General features: G+C 40.6%; 1 protein-coding gene across 3 annotated transcripts in view; it reads right to left on the bottom strand.

Annotated features, from left to right (window-relative positions):
* Positions 1–18: 18 nt before the first annotated feature.
* Positions 19–27,279, bottom strand: part of cltcl1 (clathrin, heavy chain-like 1) — a 27,848-nt gene continuing 587 nt past the window's right edge. The window contains exons 2-32 of one of the 3 annotated variants that reach the window (XM_005924408.3): positions 19,952–20,159; positions 19,378–19,380; positions 18,084–18,352; positions 16,503–16,664; positions 16,137–16,250; positions 15,874–16,047; positions 15,473–15,670; positions 14,973–15,173; positions 14,710–14,862; positions 14,461–14,583; positions 13,824–13,961; positions 13,567–13,731; positions 13,226–13,406; positions 12,968–13,131; positions 12,756–12,881; positions 12,504–12,646; positions 11,475–11,709; positions 11,269–11,391; positions 11,021–11,166; positions 10,748–10,931; positions 9,996–10,188; positions 9,751–9,908; positions 9,451–9,615; positions 7,767–8,042; positions 6,929–7,078; positions 6,705–6,836; positions 6,475–6,585; positions 5,795–5,965; positions 5,376–5,597; positions 2,082–2,157; positions 19–1,679 (exon numbers count right to left, since the gene is read on the bottom strand). In XM_005924408.3, coding sequence (XP_005924470.1) covers positions 1,552–1,679; positions 2,082–2,157; positions 5,376–5,597; positions 5,795–5,965; positions 6,475–6,585; positions 6,705–6,836; positions 6,929–7,078; positions 7,767–8,042; positions 9,451–9,615; positions 9,751–9,908; positions 9,996–10,188; positions 10,748–10,931; positions 11,021–11,166; positions 11,269–11,391; positions 11,475–11,709; positions 12,504–12,646; positions 12,756–12,881; positions 12,968–13,131; positions 13,226–13,406; positions 13,567–13,731; positions 13,824–13,961; positions 14,461–14,583; positions 14,710–14,862; positions 14,973–15,173; positions 15,473–15,670; positions 15,874–16,047; positions 16,137–16,250; positions 16,503–16,664; positions 18,084–18,352; positions 19,378–19,380; positions 19,952–20,159 — 4,992 coding nt within the window. In that variant the 3' untranslated portion in view covers positions 19–1,551. Of the gene's footprint in view, positions 1,680–2,081; positions 2,158–4,699; positions 4,727–5,375; positions 5,598–5,794; positions 5,966–6,474; positions 6,586–6,704; positions 6,837–6,928; positions 7,079–7,766; positions 8,043–9,450; positions 9,616–9,750; positions 9,909–9,995; positions 10,189–10,747; positions 10,932–11,020; positions 11,167–11,268; positions 11,392–11,474; positions 11,710–12,503; positions 12,647–12,755; positions 12,882–12,967; positions 13,132–13,225; positions 13,407–13,566; positions 13,732–13,823; positions 13,962–14,460; positions 14,584–14,709; positions 14,863–14,972; positions 15,174–15,472; positions 15,671–15,873; positions 16,048–16,136; positions 16,251–16,502; positions 16,665–18,083; positions 18,353–19,377; positions 19,381–19,951; positions 20,160–27,279 lie in introns of all 3 variants that reach the window. The other 2 variants (XM_005924407.3, XM_005924409.3) reach the window with 2 other exon arrangements.

Below are 27,279 nucleotides of genomic sequence, written 5' to 3'. Positions count from 1 at the left end.
TAACAATGCACGAACACACACAGTGTGTAAACTTTATTCCTCTTTCTGTATGCATGAATTGTGCAGATAAAATAAGCAACTGGTGTGCAGCTCAGATTATTTGCATTTTATCTTTGACAAATCCAGTGCCGGGACCACGACGGGCCAGAGCTCTGCTTATCACATGGGGACGTTGACATGAAATAAAGTCAATAACTCATCTTTTGTTACCTCGAGCAGCTTTACCTCAAGATTTTGGCGTTTATTCATCTGCTGTTTTTGCATTTTGTCATTTTCTTACAAAAATCATTATGCTTTTTAAGACTACAACAACACACTATAGACAATACATATTCCATAATACTTTGATTAGTTAGGTATTTCAATATATTTAAATTATACACTGTTTTCAGTACAATAATGACACTTGAACCAGCCGGCACCAGGACGTGAGCTAACATTCCCCTGTTTTCATCTCGAGTGTGTTGGAGCTTCGCCACACTTTTGTTTTTTTCATTAGTTGGATCAGAAAGTTTCATCATACATAACTGTTTTTTTTTACTCAACATTAGTAATACTTCATATACTTGAGTGTAACATGAAAATTGTGCTCCTGGTTGCAGCATTATAGTTTGGCAGCACATGCACAGTCTACATTTCGCCTTTCCATTTTCACCTGCTTTCTTTCAGCCTTTTTGCCACAACCGTTACCGAAACTCCAAAAAGTCGACTGATGAGATCAACCGCTCTGACCCAGCAAAAGGTTTGCAGCTGCAAAGGAGTGGAGATATCATTGAGTGTGTCTTGATTTTGGTGACGAAACCCCCAAAGGCTTTAGAGGCTACACGCATACTCCCACACACACATACGCACACAGAGACTGTAACCTCATAAAATAAGTGTTCTTAGTCCATAATACAGCAAACAATTTGTACCTGTTGTGAAAGGACAAATAAAACTATTGCACAGTAACTGTCTTTCTAATCAGAACATGAGACAGTTGCAAAATTAAACATGAACAAATGAGCCCGTTTTGCCGCCTCATCAGAATGTGTAAGGCTGTGACAGTGCTTTAGGAGTAAGGTACCCCTGAACTCTGCAGTAAAGTCTCTTCTTCAGTGCTAAAATTAAAAAGAAAGAAAAAAAAAAAAAACAGAAAAAAAAAGCTGCTCTATGGTTAATAAAGTCTACATGGAACAGCAACATGACAGAGTGGTTTGGCGCAACTAATGTTATCTTCAGTATGCTAATACCTCTAAGGAGCTGAGAGGTGACTTCATGCCGTGTAGATCAGTGATGCAGTTATAATGTCTGAGTGGAAAATACAACAGGGGGGGGTCCGACAGACTTGATGCCACCGTTCTAAAGTGGGTGTGGAAAAACTAGAGACAAAGTTTCTATTGCAGTTTCTGTGAATTCACGTGGAGCCTCACTGGGAAATGAAGGCCCAGCGAAATTTCAGGAGGCTGTACGCCACCAGTCAGCCAGTTGAAACCCAGAGCAGCAGTGTGGTTCAGGGTGGGTGGATGTGTGTAGGGAAGAGGGGTGGAGGAGAAGGACGAGTTGGCGGATCTACATGCTGAAGCCGTAAGCGGGCTGAGCGGGGTAGCCTGCGGCAGCAGCGGGAGGGTAACCGTAGCCAGGATACGCTGGCTGGGTAGCCACTGGAGAAGGAGAGGCAGTCAACATCAGCTGCTGACCTGATCACATAAACAAAAACAAACACAGACAAAATAAAATTTTCCCCTGTCTTTATAAGAAAGTACACATGACTGGACTGTTTTGTTGAACTGCTAAATTTGTTTGTTCTATATCAAACAAAATTATGGGGCTTTTTTTTTCTCCACTTAGGTTTTCTTTATGTGCTGCTCAATGAGCCTGTAATTCTTTTGGCGGTGTAAAGCTAATTACACAGCAACAGCTGCTGCTGGTTTCAGATAATAACAGAAAATGCAAGCGTGTCCACTTATTATGGGTAAACTAATCAGCTAGATTATATCATTGTAAAGTATAGCCCAAGCTTCATTTGGGGAAATCATTTATCATTTATCCAGGAACAACAATGTTCATCCCTCAGTGAGCTGTTCTGCCTGTAAACCTACCGAACACCATCGGCTGAGGTTCTGTCACTTCCTCTTCAGTTTTTCTTTGGCTTTCGGCCTCCTCCAGTTTGTCCACCTGAGGGCAACAAAGAAGAGAGGACTGATTAGACATCACTCACACGGTTACTGTTGAAAGAAAGTCTGAGTTTATGGATTCTAGGTATCGTGCAGAAAGTATATAAGCTCAAGTTGGCTCAATCTGTTTTTCATATTTCATAGATTTTTGGCAAAAACTTTGCAAATTACAACATACACTCTAATACCTGAGCTTTAAAAATACACTAAGGCTTATCCAACATCAAATTAATAAACACTGACAAACACAAGCAGTTACAGAAGATATATGATCTTCATCTGTGAAAGACAAAACTACAATCACCACTTCACAGTGCAGCTAAAGGTGAGAGAAGATGCCATGCAGGTTTGGTGAGAATTTCTAATAAAGCTTGCAGTAAAAATGTTAAATGAAAATTTAAGGGTCAGTTTACCCAAATCACATTAAATTAAACCATTTAACCTTTTATCACATCTAGTAGCATCAAATGACTTGTGACACTCCTGCTATCACCCCAATCCAACAGGTTCTGCTCTGAGCTTTAATATACCATCTTTCATTCAAATACCATCTGTGTCTCAAAGCTGTTTATTTTTTATATTCACCAGTAAATAATTTGCCTTAAAAAAAAAAAAAAAGTCTTTACATGGTCTGCATATTATGAATTCCAGATAACAATGAACAATGACAAATTTGGAAAGGTGCTAATTTTCTAAAAGCTAAGTGCTTTATGCACCAGGAAGAAAAGCAGATTAACATCAATCCAACAGAGCAGCAACAAATCCAAAATTGCATCACAACTCGACACCAGCAGGTTGATTTTATTTAATTTTGATATTTTATTTTAGTGATTTGTGTAAAATTGACCCTTTAAAAAGAAGAATTAAGGTAAGGTTTAAGGTTAAAGAAATATTTGAATACAAGGAGAGCAAAAGCTAAACAGTACGTTTCTAAATTCCAATTTTGTGCCATTAAAAAAGTGCTACAAGATTAAGTGGCAGTCACAACTTCAGCGTGCACCTGATCACAGCTGCAAGCAGACCCTCCTGACTGAGTGTTTATCACTGCTGGCCTAAAAATCAAGCTAAGGGCTCGCAGGTCAAGCTCATCCTTGCCAGGCGTACAGTAATTGTGAATTGTTTGTAGCACTAATCCTAATCCCTAAGTGCAAAGGAGTAATCAGGCACTGTGCTTTAACTGTGGAGAAGGCTGAATACTGAAGGTTTATAATTGAAGCTCGGTCAGCGCAGAGTCATGTTGAGTCAGAATTAAAGAAATAAACATTTCTTAAAAAGTTGGGACAAAGGTGTAGAGAAAAGAACATGATATTTGCATATACAATGGTATCACTGGGGTAAGCTGCCTGTTTAACATGTATGTACTGAACTACTTCATGTGAGGCGGGGTTGGGATTTCTCTACCTGATTAGCTGCTCAAACTGGCTGTTAGATTCCACCCCAACCTGTTTGACCAGTACCAAAGGTTTACCTACAACAAACCTAAACTGAAAAACTAAAACTAACTGAAAAGACTTCCACAAACTGAGGAAAGGGCACTACATAACCTTTGAGGTTATTGTTTGCAGCCCTGCACTAATTTCAACAATAAAAACTAAAACAAAGTGACCTTTAGTTAGAAACATGGGGGTGCATCGAGCAAGTCTAAAGCCAAAGCAGCTTTTTCTCTGTGATTGTCTTCTTTTCTGGGCTTTCAAAAAGCCTCCGTCAGATGGAAAGATCACAGTGTTTCAAGGCTTTAAAAATGCCACTTGACACAAGATGCAGCCCCAAGAGAGAGAAAAGTTAGAGGTAAGAGGTATCCGTTAGGCCAGGACAGGCTAATCCTGGTGCTGAAGAAGAAGAGAAAAAATATATATATATAGTGTACAGGCCTTGGCTCCAGAGTTTTTGTTTTAGACTACATTTACCTTCTTGCACTTGACAGCTAGAAAACACTTTATAATCTACCAAACGTCCCTTTACTGCTGCATATTTACCCAAAATTAAGATGCAGACTATATACTCAATTATAATACAGTCACTCTTAACTTTAACCAGTAAACATTATCCATTAAAAATTGTTATGTTTCATCTCTGTTGCATCAGATTTGCGTCAATGTCACTAAGTCATTATTATTTAGGCTCTAAAATACACTTTGGAATAAGAGGAGGTTAAAAATGTTCATTTCACCTGGTCTAACTCATATACTACTGCCACATTTAGCCAGATGTTTTATTAATGTTTTCACTGAAAAGTAGTTGTGTGTCTATTTATTTTTATTTCTCATGAACTTGTGTCAAATGGCTAAAAACCAAGAGAAATAAATAACTAAGATTAGGGCTTACTGGAGGAAAACCTGCTTAATCTGAACATATACTGGCACAAGTGGAACAAAAGCCTGCACACTACTACAGTTCTCCAGGACCAGACCTAGTTAGGCCAAATTCAATCTACAGTCCATGCTAGGTTCCTACATCAGAAACCTAAGAGATAAGTTACAGGAAAAACAGACAGACAGACAGAACACAGAAGAGAATTTTTTTAAATAAAAAGGGCCAGAGACCGTCACCTTCGCTGCAAACTCATCAACCTGGAAAAGAACCCAAAGACATGACCTCACATATCTGCAGGTAGCACTGGCAAATATACTTAAAGGTCATTATGAAGATTTACATGTTTCACTCTGGCTTGTAGTGATTTTTTTTTTAAAATCCATCTAGATCGTTTTGATGGTATTTGCATGGTTTTGGAAACACAAGCTGTGGTGACATCGTCGCTTGAAGGCTTGAATGTAACAGAACTAAATGACACTTTTAGTGTCTTGTGGTTCTTAAAGTGCCAAAAAAAATTTCATACGACAAACTCGACATTAACCCCTTTTCCCAGAAGTATTGACCTAGTTGCACAAAATAATTGCACAAATCTTGTTGTGAGCACTTTCATATAGGAAATTATCTTCTGCTGAGCAAACTACACCGGCTAATATAGATGGACAAACAGCACTGCAGGCCAGAGGGGAAAAAAATGGGCTGAACTGTCCCTTTAAATATTATTACTTAAGAAGGCCTTAGTCTCTGCCTTCTTGTCTCACCATATATGTTTGACCTGTTTCTCAGAAATCACAGACATATTACATCACCAACACCACATATTCTTCTTAAAATTACACAATAGTGAAATCTATTTTAGTGGTAAAGCTGACATCAAACAAACTCCTGGTGTTGATTGTCAGCACCAACCTTCGTGAGGTACTCTCTCATGACCTGGATAAAGTACGGCATGGCAAAGTCCATTATGTTGTGCCTCCAGGCCAGCTCCAGCACCACGTCAGGGTGCAGGAGATCATAGGAGGCAAACAGGCAGGCAGCAAAGCACTCCTTCCTGCCCTCCTCTAGGAACCACTGGAGTAAAGTCTCTGCCAGCTCAGCATCCTTAGACTCCGCTGCATACAGCATGGCATCCTAGAAGAGACAAAAATGTATCTCATTCACATGGCTGAGTGAAAGATAAAATCCTTTATCTTCAAGTGTGAGAAATTAGCCAAAAGAATCATTCCTGTGAAGTAAACAAACACTGCCATCTATAGGTACATTGAGGAAATGGAACCTTTTAAAAGTCTCCTGTATTTTTAAGAGCTTTTCTATTATTTTTTCATTACCTTGTATAGCTTGTCCTTCTTGCAAAGCTCCACGCTCTGTCTCCAGCGGTTGTTGCCCTTATACAAATAAGCAGCAATACGCCTGAACTCAATCAGTTCATGCTTTTCTAACCTCTGAGCCAACCCGATGGTGTCAAAGTTGTCATAAGCATCAATGGAGGCTCTCAATCCCTGTGGATGATACACGGATAGAAATGCATTGCATTTGAGATCCAGAGGTAACAGCGTCCTGGGCACTGCTTCCTGTACCCATTTACACCAGTATGATGTCTATCCTCAATCCATAACTGGCTCTGTGGATTTCAACATAAAGAGACTGGTGCTGGTGTGAAAAAGCAGGCGTCATCACAGCAAAACAAAATTGCTACGTCTAAAATTGGAACTGCTGCTATCAGTGGCTACGAGAGGGGCTAGAAAATCACCTGCGATTTACAGCCAGGCCATAGATTATATCCTTATGACTTTCTTTACACAGATATTACTCTTTTTTTTTTTAGTTTTGTAGCATTTGATTGCCATACTTGTTTGAATGTCTAAAAAAAAATTGTAAATAATGCTTACAACACAGTAAATAATACAAAAGCGACAAAAAATGGCAACAAATAGGTCACATATTTGAGCTCTTTGTGTTTTACATCATGTGTTGTGATCAATATAAGTCACAGAGCGGGCTGGCGAACCTGGTAGTCTTCCTCCTCTGTAAGCAGGTTGTTAAGAGCTTCATTGACAGACTTGTTATTGTGATTCTGCACAGACCTCAAGTAAGGCTTGACCAACTTCAGCTGGTTCATCTAAGTGAGAAAAAGCAACCCATGTCACACCATATCAGCAATGGGTCCAGTTTATTTAGAAAAACACATTTTATTTAATATATGTTTTAAAAAGTGAGGCTGGCCATGCTGGTTGTTACCTTGCTAAAAAAGATGACAGTCCGGCTGTGGTCCAACCGAGGAGACAAAATGGTCAGCAGATCATTCAGTAGGAGGGGTTTGTAATCCAGATAGAAGGATAGAGACTTATAGTAGAGCTCCACGTTGGCAACCTAAAGGATAAAAGAAAAAACACAATAAGTGATCAATTGATCATGTAAGCAGTTTGTGAAAATAATAAACACTTAAAAATAGCCGTGTTTACCTTTGCAATAATATCTTTAAAAAGCCCTTCTTTCCATGCGTCAGTCGGATGAGTCATCATAGTGATGACAGCGTTGTCATACTCCTCGTATTTATCGTAAAGGAAAACCAACTCTGCCCATAAATGAGACTGCTCTGCAGCACGAAGAACCTGGTAGACAGAAAACATTCATTACTGTCAGAGATTTGTTTGGCTGGTCTAATAGATTTGATATATTTGAAGTAAAATGTCTTGAAGCTTTGAAAGGCTGACGTCAAATAGATGATTTATTTTTTATGTAACCTACTCTTTTTGAGAGGGAGGGGGGAAACACACACACACACACACACACACACACACACACACACTCTGAGCAAAATAAAAAAAAAAATACACACTGCTGCAGCAACATAAAAAAAAACAATCTATTTCCTCAAAGCATTATTATTTTTTAACCATTTATATAGATGTATTAATACACATCTTTTGAAATTAGCAAAATATTAAAATAAAATAGTATTTCATGCTTTTAACCATTTTTAAAAAAAGATATTTAAAGTTTTTAAAAGGTTATTTGAGGGCAAGATGACAAACAGTTGCATAAAGCTGGTAAATGAAAGTTTAATTGCTGCAAGTCACCAGAAATGTGTCAGTAAAGAACTAGCTGTAAAAGACAGAAAAACAAGTCAATTAATTTTCTGTCTGCCTCCTTTTTCATGGCGCTGATGAGAAGCAGAAATGTTCACGGAGTAATGAATCAGAAGATTTCATGGCACACAAGCAACCTCTTTGATCTGACAAAAGAAAGAACAGTTTTGAAACGGGCAAACGCGCACACATAGTAACAGAAACACTCTACCTTTGGGATGTTGACTCTGGACCAGAAGAGCTCCAGGTGCTCCCTCATCTTCTGAGGTTTGAACTTTGAGTACAGGATGGCGAGCTCGGTGAACATACCCATATGGGCCCGCTCCAGACCCAAAGCAGCCTCGAGCAGAGCAATGAGTTCCTCAAAGTACCCGCGGTCCTGGTAGTAGCTGATAAGGTCCTCCAGCTCGTCAGCATGGATCACAATGTGAAGGCCGCAGATTTGTGCCAGACGAAACTCTTCGCCGTCCACGCATGCAAAACATACCTGAAAAGAAATTAATGCATGAAACTGGAGATAGCCAACGATAAACAGAGGACCACTTCTATCATTCATATCATCATATCCTGTGTTTTGCTACCTTTTCGTGTAATCCTCTAATCATCAAGAATCTGTCATTTTTTACATGAAGTGACTATATTGAGGTGACCTGAATTAAAAGCTGTAATAATAACAACATAAAAACTGCAGCAAGAAAATCACTCAATTTCATTCTTATATCCACAGAAATAAAACAAAACTAATAATAAAGTAAAAATTTAAAAAAGCTGTTAAATCAGCCCCTTAAGTAGTTTTATAAATCTTGTTTATGACAGGCTCAGACTGCTGGGTAGCCATAGTGCGTTTCTCTCCCTCACTTTCCTTTCTGTTTTTTCCCCATTCATTTATAAGCACTATTTATATTTATATCCACTATTGCATGTCACTGACATTTTGTTTTGTCCTGTTTTTGTTTACCATCCATCTCTCTTGCTTGTAAGGAACCGTGTGATCATTGGGGCTTCTGTCTGTAATGTCATAAAAATAAAGCGCCTTGAAATGACTACTCTTGTAATTCGCCACTATATTGATTCAGTTATGCTCAGTATAGAATTACGGCATTGTTTCCCCATGTCTTTTAAATTAATCAGACAAAGCGGAGACCTGTAATTGTACTAGAAAATCTAAAGGGGTGCAGCACGTTTGGAGAAGCTGTGATGCACCTCAGACAAGGAACAAACCAAGGCAGTATTTTTAATCTGGTTTTTTTGGTTTGTCTCTCTCTGCATTTTGTCCTTTTTCTTTTTTAAATGTGTGCTTTCTACACATGCACTGCCTTAAAACACTGTAAACTTAGCATGCGGAGTTTGCATGTAATGAAATGTTCTATATAAATAAAATTGCTATATACAAATATGCAATAATCAGGTGTCAATGTTTCTCTTTTTTTAATTCCCTGGTTTGGGGTGCAGATGCAAATTAGCCATTTTCATCAAATCTGGCACTGATATCCATTATACTGCGTGCTCCTTATTAAATAGAATAAATAATTAATTAATGAGCACAAACAACAGGCTATAGCAGCCATGTGCAATCCATGGCTGCTCACGTATCCATACATTATTATTTTGCTGAGAGACAAATCAGATGAATCAGACACTCCAGAAATAATTATGACGTAGATCCTGATGTGAATGGCACTTAAAAGTTAAACACACCTACTATATTAACTCCTACATAGCAGCAGACTGCCACCGTAACGTGCAATCTGTTTTAATAGTGTGTGCACAAAATTTAAATTAAGTTTAAACCCAGTTAAAGGTGGTAATTTACCCTATAATATGATAATAGATTAAGAGTCAGATTATTTCATAGTCAAATTCTTGGTGCGCAGAGGTGTTTTTGCGCCTGTTACCTCCTTCCATGTCCGTGTGCTGTTGGCTTTCCTGGCGCTGTCCACAGCTGCCTGGTACTCTCCCAGGTGGACTAATGTGGATGCAAGTCGAGCAAAGTTGGACACATTGTTATACAAAAGTTTGGCTGCTTCGTACATACCCTCCTCATAACATCTATCGCCCACCTGGAGAGGTAGAGATCAGATGATGAATATATAGATAGCAATCATTTTCTGGCAAAGAGCAAAAAGCACATTCTGCAACAGCTACACATCTCTTTAACACTACAGCTGGAACTTTTGTTGTTGTTGTTTTTTTACCTGCTGTATGTGAGCATTGTTGGGCCCGCTGACAAATTCTTCCAGCTCAGCCAGACGGTTAGTTTTAGCTAAAGCAAAGATCAGCTCCGTTTCCACGTAAGACTCTCTGGCTTTCTTCCGAGCCATCTGTAGAAACTTCACCAAATCCTCCCAGTTATCTAGAAACAGCAACACACTACAGATCAGCTCAGACCCAAGACTGATAAACACCATTAGCATGTTTTACCTGTAAATCAAAAACGTACTGTTCTTGCTGGCTGCGTTGACCACCTCCATGTATGCTGACGGGTCAACGGCTTTTATGTATGAATCAATGGCTTCCTTGACCAGGTCTCTGTGCAGCTGGGCTCTTGCTAACTGACTCCACACTGCAGGCTCATTACAGCGCTCCGCAAACTCATAGGCACGGTCTAAGTTCCCTATGTGCTCTATCAGTACCTAGAGGGATACAAAATAAAAAATAAATAAACAAGAGATGGCTATATTCTATGAGCCAACATGAGATAAAACAATAGGACTAGCACTTTTAAGGCTCGTTCGTTTTCACTATTGTGCTAAATTCACAGTGATTAAGAGAAACTGATGAAACCTGCTATCATTGGCAAATGACTTTGTTAGTTTAGTTAAAGGGCTTACCCACAAGTACTTTTAATGGCCCGGATTTAGGAAAGGTAAATATCAATTCATTCATTAATCCATTGATTTTCTTAAATGTTTTTCTAACTTTGGTAGGAGGGCTCGGGAGATTATGCCAGTTCTTACAGGTCGAGAGATGAGGTATACCCTGACACATGAAATATAAACATCCCCAACTACAAATGTCGCAACAAATTCTTTTACAAAAAGAAATGGAAATTTGTACTTAATTGAGTAAAATAAATGCACATATTAATGTACATTTTTACAGAGAAAAGGTTCTGTGATTATTAACTTTAGCTTACTGTAACTTTGACCTCCAGCATCAGTGCAGTTTTAGCAGGATTAGGTTTGTTTTTACCTGTATGGCTGAGGTGTTCACATCAAACTTCTTGAAAATAGCAAATGCCTCTTCAAAGAGCTCGTTGCTGATAGCGATGTTTGCAATATCCGGAGCATCGTAGTTGTCTAGCCTGTTAATGTACTCCATCACACGAGTGCGATCTGCTTTGATGGCCGTCAAAATAAGCAAGTTCTGTAGGTTTCTGCAAAAAAAAAAAAAAAAAAAAAAAAAATGTTAGAAAAATGGTTGCACGTAAATGATCACCATGAATAAGCTGTGAGCCTGAAGTACCTGTGTTCACTGAAGACTGAATTATCAAGTACGATTTTCTCCAGAAGTTCAATCAGCTCATTGGGCAGGTCTGCAGTCATGAAGGCTTTCACTGTGACCGACACCTCCTCTGGGTCTTGGGTTTCTGACAGAGCTGTCTGCACCACCTGAGAGGAGGAAAATCGAAAATAGATGTTGAAAGAAAAAAATATATATACAATTCATGTTTGCGTGCTTTACTTTAAAAGAAGAGGTGGAGGATCCCGTACCTGGTCGATGAGCTGTCTTCTAAAAGGATTGTTTTCTTCTAACACAGTCGCCCAAAGCTCTGGATCTTTCCGCCGTACCAGATATCGAGCCTCACTCTTAAATAATGAATTCTCATTGCACACCTGACATTAACAAATAGTTTAAAATGCATTCATTATATTCATTTAAACTATGACACTAAAGCCATACAATGTGATCTACATACTTTGATGAGGTCTAGATCACACTGCCCTCTCTCATAAGCCACACAGGCCAGGTGGGGGTCTCTCTTCTCACAGTAGCGTCCAACCACGGCGCTGTCATAGAACGGGTTCTCCTTCAGGAAGCGCTCGGGTGTGTTGTTGCTGTCAATGTAGATCTTGGCCAGGGCGTTATGGGTAGCTGGCTCCTCACATCCTTCATGGATACGAGACTCCAGCCATGGCAACAGAAGTTTCAACCTGATAGCAGAAACTGTACGTTAATATAAAGCTTCATTACATAATACCTAGGAGAAGCTTTTAAAATTCATTTCATGGCAAGGACTGGTAAAAGCACACATTACATTTCTAAGATGATGCTACAATGTAGCTTTTTCCTGTGATGTAATGCACAGCCAGAAGACTAGATGGCAGCATTGTCCACTCAGCAGGCCGATTGAGTCCTGTTTTAGGGTTTCTCACTTCCACCTTTGTTGATACAGACTAAATAGCTTCATTATATGAGACAAAGTTATTCTGATGGTTGATACTGAGGTATCGATGAAACATAATGACAACCTCAGAGAATCCACTCTAGAAATCACCTTTGGTGTTAAAATTAAAACATTAATTTCAACTTCATGTATGCATTAAACTAACAAGCATGCACTGAGCAAACACAAAGATAAATGTCTGTATATTTACATTCATGTATTCCACTCCTGTTTGTGAATGCTTAAGGATTTATAGGCATCAGCTAAGGAGATCATGATTCTTTACTATTGATCGCCTCAAGGTTTATTGGAAAAGAAACAATTTTCAAGTTAGTATTTGTTCTTTTCCTTCAATGACTTGAGGGGAAAACACACATAACTAAGTGGTTCAGGCAAACCGCAAACATGGCTTGCAATCTGATCTATCATTTAAACTCATTCCTACAGAAGTTAGATTTAACAGCTTTTATGAACCAGCATGATACCTGCGCATTAAAGGCCAGGTCATTTCAGAAGCTGCTATAAGAGATGACAGGAAATTGTTTTACCTTTTAGTCTTACCTGTTCCTTTTCTCTACCTCGTCCACCAGCTCATCAGTGGAAAACTGCCCTCTGACCACCATGATCAGGTTCTTAATAACATCCTCAGAACAATCCACATCCAATAAACCTCCAATCACCACTGGTAAACGACTGGGGTTGACCTGAAAGCAAGTGGGTAGGATTCAAAATAGAGAAGCATCATGCTGCTCGATAACGATAACTAGATAATAATCAGATTATGTATAAAGTCACCCGAACTGTAGATCTTACCTTCTGTACATAGATTTCAATGTATTTCTGCAGACTGTTGCGGTAAAGGTAGAGAACTAGGTCGTGGACAAAGTCAAAGCGATCACAAACAATGATAAGAGGAAGCTGGTCCGTTAGCTTTGCTTCCTAGAAGCAGAAGAAACATGAGGTTTATTATGAATTAACTCTGGAAGATGCTAATATCAGAAAAATATGCTAGGGGATCTTTATACCTTGAGAAAGTTTTTAACCCTGTCTGGGTCGTAACAGTTGCTTTCTCTACAGATTCTCTCCACTTCTTTGATCTGGCCGGTCTTACAGGCAGCCTGGATGTATTTAAAGTGAACATCGGGCTCTTGGCTGAAATTCACAATCGACCCAAGGAAGTAAAACAAGCCTTGTAGAGATATGAGAGGGAAACAACACGGTGGTTAAGTTAATCTAGTGTGAATTCAAACCTGCAGAAAATGAGGAAAAACCACTCCACCTACCTTCATAGCTCTTGAAGGATTCAAAAAGCTCCACTAACGCTTGAGTTCCCAGCTGTTCGTGATATTTAGATGCTACCTGGACACACAGCTGCAGGTTCTGCCTGATATTAGCCGACAGCATGGCCCTTAAACACTCTAAAGAGTCTTCAACTGACAAGGAGCCAAAAAAGTTCACCAGCCACTAAAAAGAAAAAAGAAAAAACAGGGAGAAAGTAAAGCAACATGTTGAGCACGGAGGAAAAAGGAGTCATTTCAGGAAGCATTTTCACACATTAAAGAGTAAAATGAAGCCGCTCCCAAGAGAGCAGTATACAGGCATCATTGCCCTTCTACAGGCATACCTCAGGGTTGAGCAGATGTGTATGAACCACGGCTCGTTTGATATCGTACAGGTCAGTGTAGTGTTCAAGAGCTCTCTGTAGTAGTCCTGCCTTCTCACACAGCTGAGCAACATGGGCACGGTCATAGTGCGTGAACATCTGGTTCCCAAGGATTGCATCTGCTACCTAAAACAGCGCATACGCACACATGAGCAAACACATTGTATTTAACATTATTAAAGAAAAGGTTGCAGGAGAGTCTGAACATTAACATTCACCTGGGGGGCGTGTATTAAGTTCATCTCAAGCAGACGTGTCTGCAAGTGACCTTCTGCTGGGCGGTTGTTCTTTAAAGCATCCAATAGGAAAGAGGTGCACTGCTGGATCAGACTACCCTCCATAAACACATCAACAATCTAACAAAGAGCATGAGAGAAAAGAGCAGTCAAAACAGAAATAGCTAGACAAAGTTCTTTTTTTTTTAATTTTATTTCAGACCATCTGTGAACAATGATTTGAGTTAGCATGCAAAGGCTTGAGTTGCACACTATTAAACACCACAGGCCCGGCAGCCAGATGTTTCTGTTTTGCAGATGTCCTTAAACATGAAACGCTCACATCCGAAAAGCAAAGGTCGCCTTAACACCATCACTTTTCATAAAGTCATCATCTTCCCTGTTTGAGATTAGAACAGAGCAGAGTGATGATGTGGCTTTAAAAGGAGGAGAGGGTGACTGACTCAGTGAATTCCTGGCATTGCTGCCACATCTGGAATAACACATATGTAGGCTCCCACACTGGGCACTTTGTGCGTTAGCGTGCATGTATAAGGCTAAACAGCCACATGCATTTTAAAGGGAGCACACGAGCAGGATGTCTCCAGTGAGAGAGGCGTTCACGTTTGTGCGTGTTTACCTGGTTGATGTTGGCCAGCGGTTCCTCATCCTGGACCAGCATCTGAGCAAACTGCAGACCCTGGTCTGGATTCACACGCATCACATTCCGCAGCAGAAACACCCAGTCTGGGGTATATCCCACCTACGCGAACGCAGAAGGATAATAATGCACTTTCAAGCATCAATGCAATACTATAAACATACTTCATGCCTGCCATTTGTGCAATGCTCAAAATTTAAATGGAAACACAATAAGCCTTCTGATTACCTTTTTAGCATACAACACTATCTTCTGGAATTGGCCAGTCTCTGCAAAGCACTGAATGACCTTGTTGGGGACATTTGCTCTGAGGTACACACTAAGAGCAAGAGTGGGGTCAGAGGCCTTCACCAGGTCTCCCAGCTCCTCTGAGCACTCCAGCTACAACACAAGAGGAGGAAAGCTACTTCACTTACACTGGTCACTGTAAAATAAATAAAATAAATGTATATCTACAAATCTGCCTCATTTCTTTAATCCTCCAGTTATACCTTGTCCTCTTTCAGCCATTTCTCCAGTAGTTGCTTGCGGCCCTGTTGCAAGACAGGCCTGCACAGCTCCAGAGACTCAAACTTGTTGAGCTGGCCCTGGTCCAGAAGAATACCAAAGTACTGCAGCAGTGGAGAGGCTTGACCCGGCTGGGCCGGGACGCTCTGAAACTTGCGGATGGTTTCTGCTGTTCGCAGGATACCCTGAGGCGAGGAAAGACATCAAAGAATGAAGGAATTATTAGTCGTAGAGTAAAAAACAAAACAAAAGCAGATTCCATGAAATGTTTTGAAGGAGAACTTCATGTTTATTGCCGTGTTTTCACATTAACATACACGGGATTCTTTTTTGGGTTTCGTTTTTCAGTGCTGAATCACAGTGTGTGTAACTGTCATAGTTTTAAGCACCAACAGAAAAATATTTGACAATTTGATTTTGTGCAAATGCAAGGTTCATATTAGCATAGGCAAGAATGGCAAAATGGCAGCAGAGACAGGCGTACCTTGGGTGCTGATGCAGCAACCTTCGCAGCCTCTGAGTAACTTCCCTGCGCAAACAGAGTGTTGAACTTCCTAGCAAAAAGCTCCTCTGCCCCAGCAAGGTTTGACCTGACAGCTATCCTCAGGGCGAGATCAGGGTTCTGCAGCACGTTGGTGGCATAGTTTACAATGTTCTCCTCTTCCACACATACTGACAAAACCTATAATAAAAAAGGAACAGATAATAATTAAGAACTGCGCAGTAAAAATAACTAAAAACTTAAGAAATGTGTCCAGTTAACAGTCCAGTTTCTTAAGAATGTCTGCCAGGCATAGCTTGCCAAAACATTACAGTCATTACAGTCAATAAACATTTCACTTGGGAATTTGTTCTGCACACACTCACTGCCCGTTTGCTTCTCACCTGTCCCTTCTTATTGACACCAATGATTCCCGAAGTGGCTTCGTGAGGAGCAGTTACAAAGATGGTCTCAGCACTGATTCGGTTCATGTAAATACACACTCCAGACTCCAGGTCGTACAGGTGAATGTAACCATACTTTGTGATCAAGTATATTACGCCATGCTTACTACCAATCTGAGGAGAATAATTAGAAAGAGAAACATTCAGGAGTGACCCATAATGTGGTGAGCAGAGTACAGTAGAAGAAGCCTCATTTTCTTTACCTGCATAGCAACAGGAAAGTCTGTCTGGGCCTCTGGTGGGAAAAACACATCCACAGCTTTCTTAGCAAATGGCTGGTTTCCTGCAGCTGGCTGACCAACTTCGATGATGTGTAACTGGTAGAAGTAAACCAAGACAACAGTACAGCAAATGAGACCAAAAAGAACATCACAGTTGAGGATTTGTACATTAATAAACTTTCCTGATGCTACCATATAGGAACTTCAATTTTAACCAAAAGGCATGACGCATAAAAGTTATTTCATAGGATTCTAACATAAACATTACTCTTTCAAGGCACTTCAAAGCAGTTTGCTCAGCAGCTAAAAACACAGATAGCATCATGGGTACATTCGAATGGCCTTCACCTTTCCCCCAGCCTGTGAGCGCACAGCAAAACAGAAGAGAGTGGAAGGTTTGGCATTTCCCTCCACTTTGAACTCCCCGAAGGCAGCAGCGTGGCCCTCGATGGGCTGGGACACTTTCCTGTCAACGGAGTACAGCTGCATTGCTCCGACCACACGGTTTTGCTGGAGGACAAGGAAAAAGGGAAAAAAAAGGGTGGGGGGAAAAAATTGATATGTTCAAGTCATTAAGGATCAAAGATACAGGTTTAAAATTCAGGCAGTGTGTTTGTATGTGTATGAACAAATGGTAGGTATTATCTGTGCATTTGGTTAGATGTGGGCAAACAAACTGTTTGCTTATTTGATTTACATATACATATAAAACAAGTTCACTTTGAAATATGTATGCATGTTGTCATACTTTGACATAGTCCTCTAGATCCAGACTCCTTTAGAAAAAACAGAAAAAGAGTGGTGTATTGATTTTCTTATTGAGATTCAGCAAGTCAGCAAAAAAGACATCTGTCCATCCATTTTTCTTTCACCTATTGAGGGGCAGGTCACAGGGTGCAGCAACCTAAGCAGAGAAGCCCAGACCTCCCTCTCCCCAACCGCCTCCTCCATCTCATTGAGGCGAGCAAAGAGATGTCATCTTTGCAGCATGTCCTACTCTTTGATCTCCTCCCACTATGACATGTCCAGAACACCTTGCCCAACAGAGGACAGGAAATATCCTAGTCTGATACCAGAACCACCTCAGCTTGATCCTTCAGACAAAACGTATTTCTTGTATTCTTCAGTTATTACCAAAAGCTTGTGACCATAGCTGAGGGTAGGGACGATCAACTGGTAAATGCTTCACTTTTACATTCAGCTCTGTTTACCACAACAGACCGGAATAGCATCCTCATCACCAATCCATCTGTCAGTCTCCTGCTCCCCTCACTTGTGAATAAGACTCAGAGATACGCAGACTCCTTCACTTGGGACAGCAACTCTGACCTGGAATAGGCACTCTACCCTTTTCCAGCTGCAAACCATGACCGACTCTTTGTGTAAGAGAAGGATAAAATGCTGCGAGGCTGGTTACAGCAGAAATTTCTGGGAAGCTTAATTGTTAGAATTTCATGCCACTGTTCTCAGAATGTGTCTTTTATGTGTTCGTGGACTAAATTGTGTTTTTTTTTTAAATGACATTATACACCCTTATTGGCATAATACAATGGCATAACAGCTTGATCTCTTTATCCTCCCCTTCAGTGAGCAAACAAATCTGGGAAGTGATGAAGTTCCAAGTTTATTGGTTCCTGTAGAAAGTAGATGATCCAGTCATTGGTTAGGAATGCAGATTTTTTTTTAAAGCTAATTCACTGTCGCACAATAGCTAAAGGTTTCAAACCTTAGTGTGGTAAAAACAATTCTTTTGCTTTCCAGCGTGTACCTGCTCACAGCCAAAACCTTCCAGCCCAGTGAAGAGAACAAAAGTTGACCTCAGATAAAGTGTTCTTTGTGTGATCTTTTGTCCAATAAGGCTATAAACAGGGATCAGAGAGATAAATATTCCTTTCACAGAAAATGTTTATATCATCTGTGCTTTCATACCTGTGCAGAAATCCCTATCAGCAGTAACCACTTCTGTTGTTCGTCAGTTCTGTAGTTAATGATCTGACATCCGGCCAGACTGGCGTGCCGATCGAATACTTTAGTCGGTTGGGAATCCCCCTCCATGCTCCAGTGATAGACGGCAGTATCTGTCACCAAAGCCACGGTGTTTACAGAGATCCACTTCCAGAACATGACCTCCTCTGACATGGTGTGAGCCTTCATCTTACTCTTCATCTCAATGTTGAAGATCTGCAGCGTCTTGGCAGCTGAGGGTCGGTAAAGAAACAGAGACGTGAGATGAAACAGGCAAGAAAGAAGTCGTCAAATAACTCCAAACAACAAATTAAATAGCTGTTCTGAGTAACACACAGACCCGCAGATGAACACGTCTGCCTCGAAATAGTCAGAAAATAAATAGAGCTACTTTTAATTGGAACTATTTATTCATTGAGGAAACGTTTTAATAGCTTGTTCCTTTGATTATTTCGAGTGGCGAAGACCTAGTTTCAGCCAAGACTTGATGATTTTCTTTAATGTAACTACTGTTCCGTGCTGTGAGCACCAGTGTAATGGGGAACCGAGGGAGATTTCTGACACGAGTGTTCAAAACTCGTGTCAGAAATAAAGAGCAAATAAAAATTATATCTGAACTGCTCGATATTGTTCGTAAGCCAGGGAAGCACCACTCTTTACTGAGTGACCTGACCCGCAGCTACAGAAAGCAGACGGCAGTTTTTGAAAATGTCACAATTGACTAAACACAGATACAACCTCCATTTACCCAAAATACTTAATGAAAAACAAACAGGTGATGTAATGCATGACTCATGTAAATACTAGAGCTGCTGTACAAACTTGCAAACACAGAGCCTTTACGATACATAAATGGCATCCCTTATGTGCAGGAAGGAAAGATCTGAACATTGATTACGGCTGCTGGCACACGCTCACAGAGGCGAGCAAAGGTGCACAAAGAGTGCCCCGACTCCTCTCACTGTATAACATCTGATGATGCATACCACACATACACATCTACCAGCATACAAGTCATGCTAACACATGTGCAATTCTCATAAAAGTAGGGCATTTGCCAGAAGATTAGGCTGGAGTGTGGGTGTGCGTGTGATACTGAGGTGCCTTTCTTGTAGCCGTCTGTGTTTTGATTGATCAGTGGTCGAAATAGATGTGCATAGTTAAAAGGGATACAGGGGATAGCTTTTATGAGAGAGACATGGCCAGTGTATCATCACAACAGCGTGCCAGACGGGTAGACAGACAGAAAGCAACTCACCGTCTGAGAAATGACAGAAAGCAAAGGAGAAAAAGCAAAGTGTCAATCAGGTAAGAATGAGAAGACAAAGATAGACCATAAGGAAAGGGGCAAACAGGGAATACTGTGCTTAGAAGGAGGAGGGAGGGAGGAAGGGGGAGGAGGGAGAGAGAGAAGCATTATAAGCAAATCATCCTGATCAGCGCTTGTGTTTGTGCTCTAAGGGTTAGTTTCAGTGACAGGCGATCAATTTTCACAACCAATTTACTACACTGGGTAATAGATGTGAGTGCACTCGGCATATTTACAACATTGACAGGCATTAATCTTTGCTGCGACTTTCCCACAGCATTTCCAGTAAACGGCTAAATCTGTTAAAACTAGAAGCAAATAAACAGTGCAGAGGCCATGCAGACTTCATTCTGGGACTTTAAACAATAATAAAATACTTTGCGCTTAATATAGGGCCACCAGTAATAAAAGCCAACAGTTTTGACTTTTTCTTTTGCCTCAGAACAATACAGTATTTCTCATCTATTGGCCACTGCTGCCTAAATGGGTTGTGTCATTTCTATATGCGTCGTCATCATCATACCTTTGAGGGCGATGACTTTGCTGGCGGGGTTCATGATGGCACTGTCGGCAGAAATCGGTCTCCTGATTGGGTTGGTGGGATCCGACATGTCCACAATCACCACCTGGTTCTGCTCGCCCACCTTCTCACGGATGCAGATGAACTTGTCCGACTCCATCGTCAGATAGCTGAACCCAATGTTGGCTGGGTTTACGCCCAGGTTCTGCAGCTAAAAAAAAAACAAAACAACAGTTTTGAGGAAATAAAAGTGAGAACCTTTAGCTTAATTATGTTACCCCATTTTACAGTGGTGGAGTATCATATAACGGTCAGTAAGCTAGTCAGTAGCTGGAAACAGATACAAGTACATTTTCAAGAAATGGCTAAACAGTTTATAAAAATGACAACACAGATGCAATCACATTTAAAGAAAGAGTATGACCACAGACATGTCTTCACATATACACAAAAACAAAAAGGGTAGGAGCTAATGATATATCAGAAGTATACCAGATGACAGAGCTGTAGCTAGTAGTATATATGTGTGTTTGTTTGCTACCCATTTCATCTAGATGAGCAGGAACCTGTCCCCTGAAAAACCCCCCAACACTTTTTAGTAAGCACTGTTAGTTAACTGGAAATTGTAGTTTAAAGTACTTTGAGTGGTCAGTACGACTAGAAAAGGCCTACATAAATGCAAATACACTGTAGTACATTAATTATTATAGACTGTATCATAGATAAGAGAAAACTGCATTCAGTTGGCAGACACACGTTTTGTATGTATATTTAGTATACATAGTATACACAGTATAGTACATTTTGTAATAAAAGTACTTAAAAATTAATTATTGGTCAGTGAGCCCATCCTCATTCACAGGCGAACAGCTGCAGCCAGTTTGTGAGAGATATGCATAAGGTGACACATAAAGCTATAAAACAGAACTGCATTTCATTCTCTTTATTTTCATTTTTACACAGCATCCCGACTTTTACAGAATTGGGGCTGTGAAAGCAAAACTCAGCCACAAGCACAATATTCCTGTTTTAATACTATGCTTTTGTTGCAACAACTTAAAATGTGGTGAGAAAATATATGTGGGAGCAGCTGCCATTTGCTTTTTAGGGGAAGAGAAAGTAGTGCGCGATGGATCATAACATGGACTTGATTAAAATAGCAGCAGGTCTGCTCAAGTTTTCCAGGGATACTCTTAAAGGTCGTTTTCCCATACAGGAGGTCTGGTCGGTGGTACATGGAGCCAGGGGACAAGCGTGGGCACACAGCTGGATGTTAACTAAACAGAGCTTTATTTTACACAAGCTGACAATAATTTCCAGAATTTCCTATGATATAAATAGTAATGCTGTCATTGTACTTATCATTACATCTCTAATACTTAATTTTATTAAAGCTCGACTGGACCTTGACAGTGTATTTAATCATCATTTTAAGCAGCTAGCTGTAAATAAAGTTTAATTACCACTAAAAAAAAAACCCAAAAAAAAACAAAAAACCAAGAGATTCACTAAAACCAAGAACACATTAGAAAATTTTAATAAAGCAAACCTAATGAGAACAAGTCAACACAACAACACACACATTTGCCTCAAAACTAACAAACATGAAAAAGTCCAGTTTGGTTGAATAGAGGAATTACTGCACACATTGTCAAACTAACTGAACTGAGAGGACAGACAGAAACAAGCACTCTTCCCTCTGATGACTGAACTGACTGCATTATGCAGTCTGAGGCAAGCGGAAAGGAATCCTTATGCTCATCACAAGGACTGTACTATCTCGCAGTTGGCTGATAGAGCAGGAAAACAAATCATGACCGCTGAGCCATTTAAATCATGTCATCTCCAAAACAGGAAGGATGCAGCAGTGTTCAGCCTGGGGTGATCAGAGGGGCTGCTTCCAAAGAAAAATAGAATTATCCTTAATTAATTATATCCAAAATATTTTTAGATTTTCACTTATACCAGGTGCTAGCTTTAGCATAGGCTACGCTTATCAGTATTTTCATGTGTACAGTGGTTAGTCACTTTTTTTGGGGGGGGGGGGCATGTAGTTATTACCAAACACAGTTGTTAGTTTTTTGCAGTTTTTTTGCAGATTTTGTTGTTGTTTTCGAGACCTACAGTCCTGTGACCAATCAAAAGACAGAACTGATGCAGACCACGAAATTCAATTTCTTCCCTTAAAATGCTCTGCCAGGCCTTTACAGCAGCCACCTTCAGTTGCTTCTTCTTTGAGGATCTTTCTACCTTCAGTTTTGTATTTGACAACTGAAAATCTGCTCTGCTGGGTTGAGATCGAGTGACTGACTTGGTCACTGAAGAAGAATTTCATATTTCTTTGCCTTGAGAAACTCTTGGGTTGCTTTTGCAATATGCTTCAGGTCATTATCCATCTGCACCATGAAGTATCATCCAATCAGTTTTTCTGCATTTGAATGAATGTGAGCAGAGAGTATATCCCTATACAATTCACAATTCCTCCTGCTGTTTCTATCAGCAGTCACATCATCTAGTAACCCAGTTCCACTGCTAACCATACATGCCCATGCCATAACAATGCCTCCATCCTCGTGTTTGATAGAAAATGAGGTATGACTCTTCATTCTCCACACTTTTCTCTTCCCACTATTCTGGTACAAGTTCATCTTGGTTTCATTTTCATGTTCTCAAGCGTAACCAGTGTTTTGCACCTTTTTGTAAACCCTGTATTTCCATTCATGAAGACATGTTTTGATTGTAAATCTTAACAATGGTACCTCCATCAGCTTGAGAGTGCTCATGACTTGGTTAGATGTTGTGAAATTCTTGAGCTGGTCAGTGCATTCATTCTTTTTAAGAATGTACCAGATTGTAAAACTTCAGGACAAATCAACAATGTCCAATCGTAAAATTTTGTGCAGCAAATCGTGTTGCCACACTCGAATTTGCATAAAGCAGGCAGCCTCACTTCATCCAAGGCCAGGGGCCGTAACAGTTTCTGATAGGCTTATTTTGGTTTTAGCAACATTTCTTTGGACTTCATATTAAGAGTTCCAGTGAAAAGCAACTACATGAAAGTTCAACATTTGTCTGCCTAATTTGTCATCTAATAATGAGGAAACTGACCTCACTTGATCAGGCACAAATTGAGCCTCTGAAAACTGGGCACTATGTATGAAAATGGCTGTAATTCTTAAACAGTTAATGCAACGCAAACCACAGCCAGATACATTCTGTTTGGGACAGCCAATCATAAGAAAGCTGCTTTAAAAGTAGAGAAACGGAGTTAAAGCAGCTTGTTTCATGCAAAGGATCACCTTTGGGGTTGTGCCAATGTCCAAGGAAAGTCCAAGAATAAAAATATGGAGCTGCAAATTAACATAATTCCCCTTTCACAACATTACAGAATCAACTTTAACTGAAGCATGTTTGCAGTTTATGATAAAGAGACAAATATTTCATTAAAGATCAACATTCAAGTGCTGCTTAACCGTGGAACAATTTCTTTAAGCCAGAGAATAAATTAATTAATTAATTATGCAGTTGGCATTTTTTAATGTTTATTGTCCCAATGATTAAATAATAAAAGGATGAGAATAATAATATTTTCATTGTTTAAGGCATCTTGTAAAGGCCACAGAAAAGCCCTGGGGGAGGAATGGAGCCATATGCTGCATCTCTTCAAGACTGCCAAAACTATCTCTGGAAGCAGAGGGAAGGGAAGTTACAATAAAGATAATGGAGGAAAAGATAAGGTTGGGAGTGAAAGGAGGAGCTCAAGACACTGACCAATATCCTGTTGGCAACGAAGAGAGGGAGCAAACCATTGTAAATAAGAGAAGTCAGAGTGATGTATGTGCCTCCTGCGAGAAATGAAGAACAATGGCCAAGAGGTAGCAAGGTATGTTGATTCTAGTTCCAGTAACACAGGCCTCTGGCATTTTACAGTACGATTCAGGGTGGAGAGACCGGCTCGCTGTAAGAACACTCCCCCCCAGCTGATTCTTAGTCGAATATGCCAGACTAAAAACCCACTTCAGCTTCAATTTACTGTCTCCAGTGATCCATTTAAATACTAACCAGTGATACACTGCAGACTCCTCTAAGCAATCTTCGCTGCACACATGAGACAATAAAAACAACGTATTAATACGTTAATACCGCAGTAACAAAAGGCAGGAGATCTTAAGTGATGAAGCAGCATTGACGGTATTTGGTGAGTCATAGGCTGGGTGGACATCTTGCTGAGGCACTGACACGTTGACTCAGCAGCTGATGGTTTTGGGCTCATGACGAGATTACACAAGCACTTTTTTTTTTTAAACAGTATACAAGCTGAAGAAAATGCGGGGGGGGGGGGGGGATGGAACTTGCTCGCAAAGCGCGTAGCCTTTATTTTAGGAAATCAGAGTTTGTTTTTTGTCTTGGTCTCTCCATCTTTCTCTCCTCTTGTCCCCTCCCCCAAAACCAGTCGCACCCTTCTTAACCCATGGTCTACCAGAGGGTTTCTTCCTGTTATCAGGGAGGTCTTCCTTCCTGCAGTCGCAAAGTGCTTGCTCATGTGGGATCATCAGATTGTTGGGATTTTCTCTCATTTAGTTGGATCTTTACCTTGAAGTATAAAGTGCCTTGAGAAAAGTGTTAGTGTGAATAGTGCCTATATAAATAAACCTAAAGTATATAGCTATGGCGATCATGAACACCTTAAAGTAGCAATGGATTCTATTAATATTCGAACTTCCAAGTCAGAATAAACACACAGATATTTATCTCTGATTCTAGTGTGGATTGTAGAACAATCCACACTTGTAGTTAATCCAAATTTCAAAGTTCACGACCCATTTGAAATTACAGAAAGACACAATGTGAGTGTTGTATGTGTTGGATGACTGCTCTTTCAATGCATTCATGATCGAATTCCGGTGACTGAACACAGACGCTCAGCCTTGTCCCTGCCAGCCACTGCTGCGGTCACAGATGTGTCCTGTTAGACTCGCTTAGACTGTTCTGTCATCCTGCTTCCTATCCTGATGCAATTTGCCAGGCTTAAACGGGGCCTGCTTACCTCAGTTGTCTATCAAACACATCCGGTGGTTTGACGTGGTGGCGTCATTTCATTAGTACAAATACAGCAGGTTCACTTCTCCCGACTCAGCTAGACAGGACAATTTTCAGGCACTTCAGAGCTGCGGGAAATCTTTGCACTTACACAAGCTGCTACAGTACGTAGGCTGCTGCACCGACAGCCAGCACAAGAGCCACAAAAGCTGTAAATGACTCTCGCCTTCATAATTCACCAGACCATTCTCAGTCCCTCATCTTTGTCTCCATCATAATCCACAGAACCCAACTCTGATCCACCAATTACTGCATTGATTTAAGGACAGATTCTGCCATGCTCATGCACAGTATGGTTCTAGAATCATAAAGCAAAGTAAAGAGAATTTACCCCACAGCTTAGTGACAGTGTGAGGTCAGGCAGGTAATCCATAGCTGGCATTAAGACTACAGAAACCCCAGTCCTTCATCTTATATGCCTGCACTAAACAGAGGAACATTAAAGCGATTTTTTTAATGCTCATTTATCTCAACATTCATCTGGTTGAAGGTTTGAACAGTAGGTGGGTGGAGCTGCACATTCACAGACCTCTTCTGAAACTTGTGCCATGTTATCAGCATTTAAATAGTATATGCATGACAGAAGATGAGAAAAAGCATAATCAGGCCCATTTAAACAACAGTTTTAATAATCAGGATATTATGGCATTTGCTGTACTCTGTATATTATGCAAGTGCTAGCTCAACAAGCTGGTACCTCATCACAAATCTAAATCCATGTTACACTCGTGAACCTCGGCCCAGACTGCAGACACTGAGCTGTAAATACCAGGCCAAGGAAAGGAAAAAAAAAAAAGCTAAACAACTTGAGGCCCAAAGTCCTGGGTTTGCAAATTCCAAGCATTTTTCACTCTGCTGGAGCCACCTAGACTCACAGGGAGATACGACTGTAGCAGAGCTGGGATTTCACGGTAGAGGTGAAACATAAAGCTGCGTGCTGCTTATCGCCGTCTCAAGGCCTGATTTTCTTAAGACATGTATAAAGGGAAAGGTCTGTGCTGTTGTGAGCAGTCTGGACTAATAACCAGACATTGCCAGGTACTGCACTGTGCTCCATCAGTGAGCAGCAGTGTACCGCTCCTGTCAGTGAGGAGAGGAGCCTGCTAGGCTGCAGGCTCTTTTGGCTGGCAGTTTTTTGGTGGATAAAGGATCTTTGGCTGAGAAAGTGGGGCTACTGGCCAGAGGAAGGGAGCAGAGGGAGAGAGAAGGGGGGTTGGGACTCTGAGCTTTTATTTTTTTCTAGTGAAAGGCCATTTCACTGCCTGCTGTTACCATAACAACAGGCTACAGACCAGGGGAGGTGGAGGGGTGCATCACAAAGTTTCTCTTCTGGCTGCAAGACACCAAGCACTGGGGCTGCTACGGGACAGCGATTAAAAATCTATAGCAGTGGAAAAAAAGGGGGCCATAGTGCAAATTGTTCCCCCGCAGACGACTAAATCACTGGCTGCTTGTTTTCTTTTCTTGTCACAGATTGTAAAAGGGCATTTGTGTTGTGTGTGTGCGCCCGCTTGCGTTTTCTCCACCAAGATCAGAGTCTTTGGGGCTTGAGTTCCTCTGATATATTGATGCAGATTGCTTTGAAGCTGTGCACATGCTCCCTAAGACGAAACCAATACAATAAAATAAATAATCACCAGCATGAGTTTGGAGACACATTAAATCAATATGATATTGACGCTGCATTATGGAACTAGATGTCATATTGCGTTTTGGTCATGGCAAGATATCAATCGAATGATGCGTTTTTGGTCTTACGGGCTTCATTACAACTGATTGAGCCAGTTTCCAGAACTTATTCAACTGCCGAGTGAATCCAAACATAACCGCTTTTTACATCCCCCTGTACACCTACATCCAACGACCAAGATCTAAATAAAGCGCACAGTTTCATGTTGTTACTTGAAACACATTACGGTGATTTTTATCAGTTACGCCCAGCTGTGTGCAAAAGCTGGGCATTTTGAGAGACACTGGTTGGGATTTTTGCTCCTGAAACTGGGAGTATTTGGCTGCAGGACATGACAACAGCGTGGCAGCAACAAAGATTGAGAACAAGTGCCATTCATTTCTCAGATACAACGTAGCGCGAACAGCTGAGCTCAGTTGTCACAAAGTGTCAAAACACCGCAGTGAAAATGACAGCGTCGTTTATAACTTAAACGGGAAAAACTGCGGCGTATCCCCCAATACACACACACACACACACACACACACACACACACACACAC

The sequence above is a fragment of the Haplochromis burtoni genome, unplaced genomic scaffold, assembly GCF_018398535.1.
Source record: "Haplochromis burtoni strain Fernald_Lab_line unplaced genomic scaffold, NCSU_Asbu1 Contig_54, whole genome shotgun sequence".
NCBI classification, from domain to species: domain Eukaryota; kingdom Metazoa; phylum Chordata; class Actinopteri; order Cichliformes; family Cichlidae; genus Haplochromis; species Haplochromis burtoni.
The sequence above is the reverse complement of the archived record's forward strand: the minus strand, read 5'-3'. Positions and strand labels throughout refer to the sequence as shown.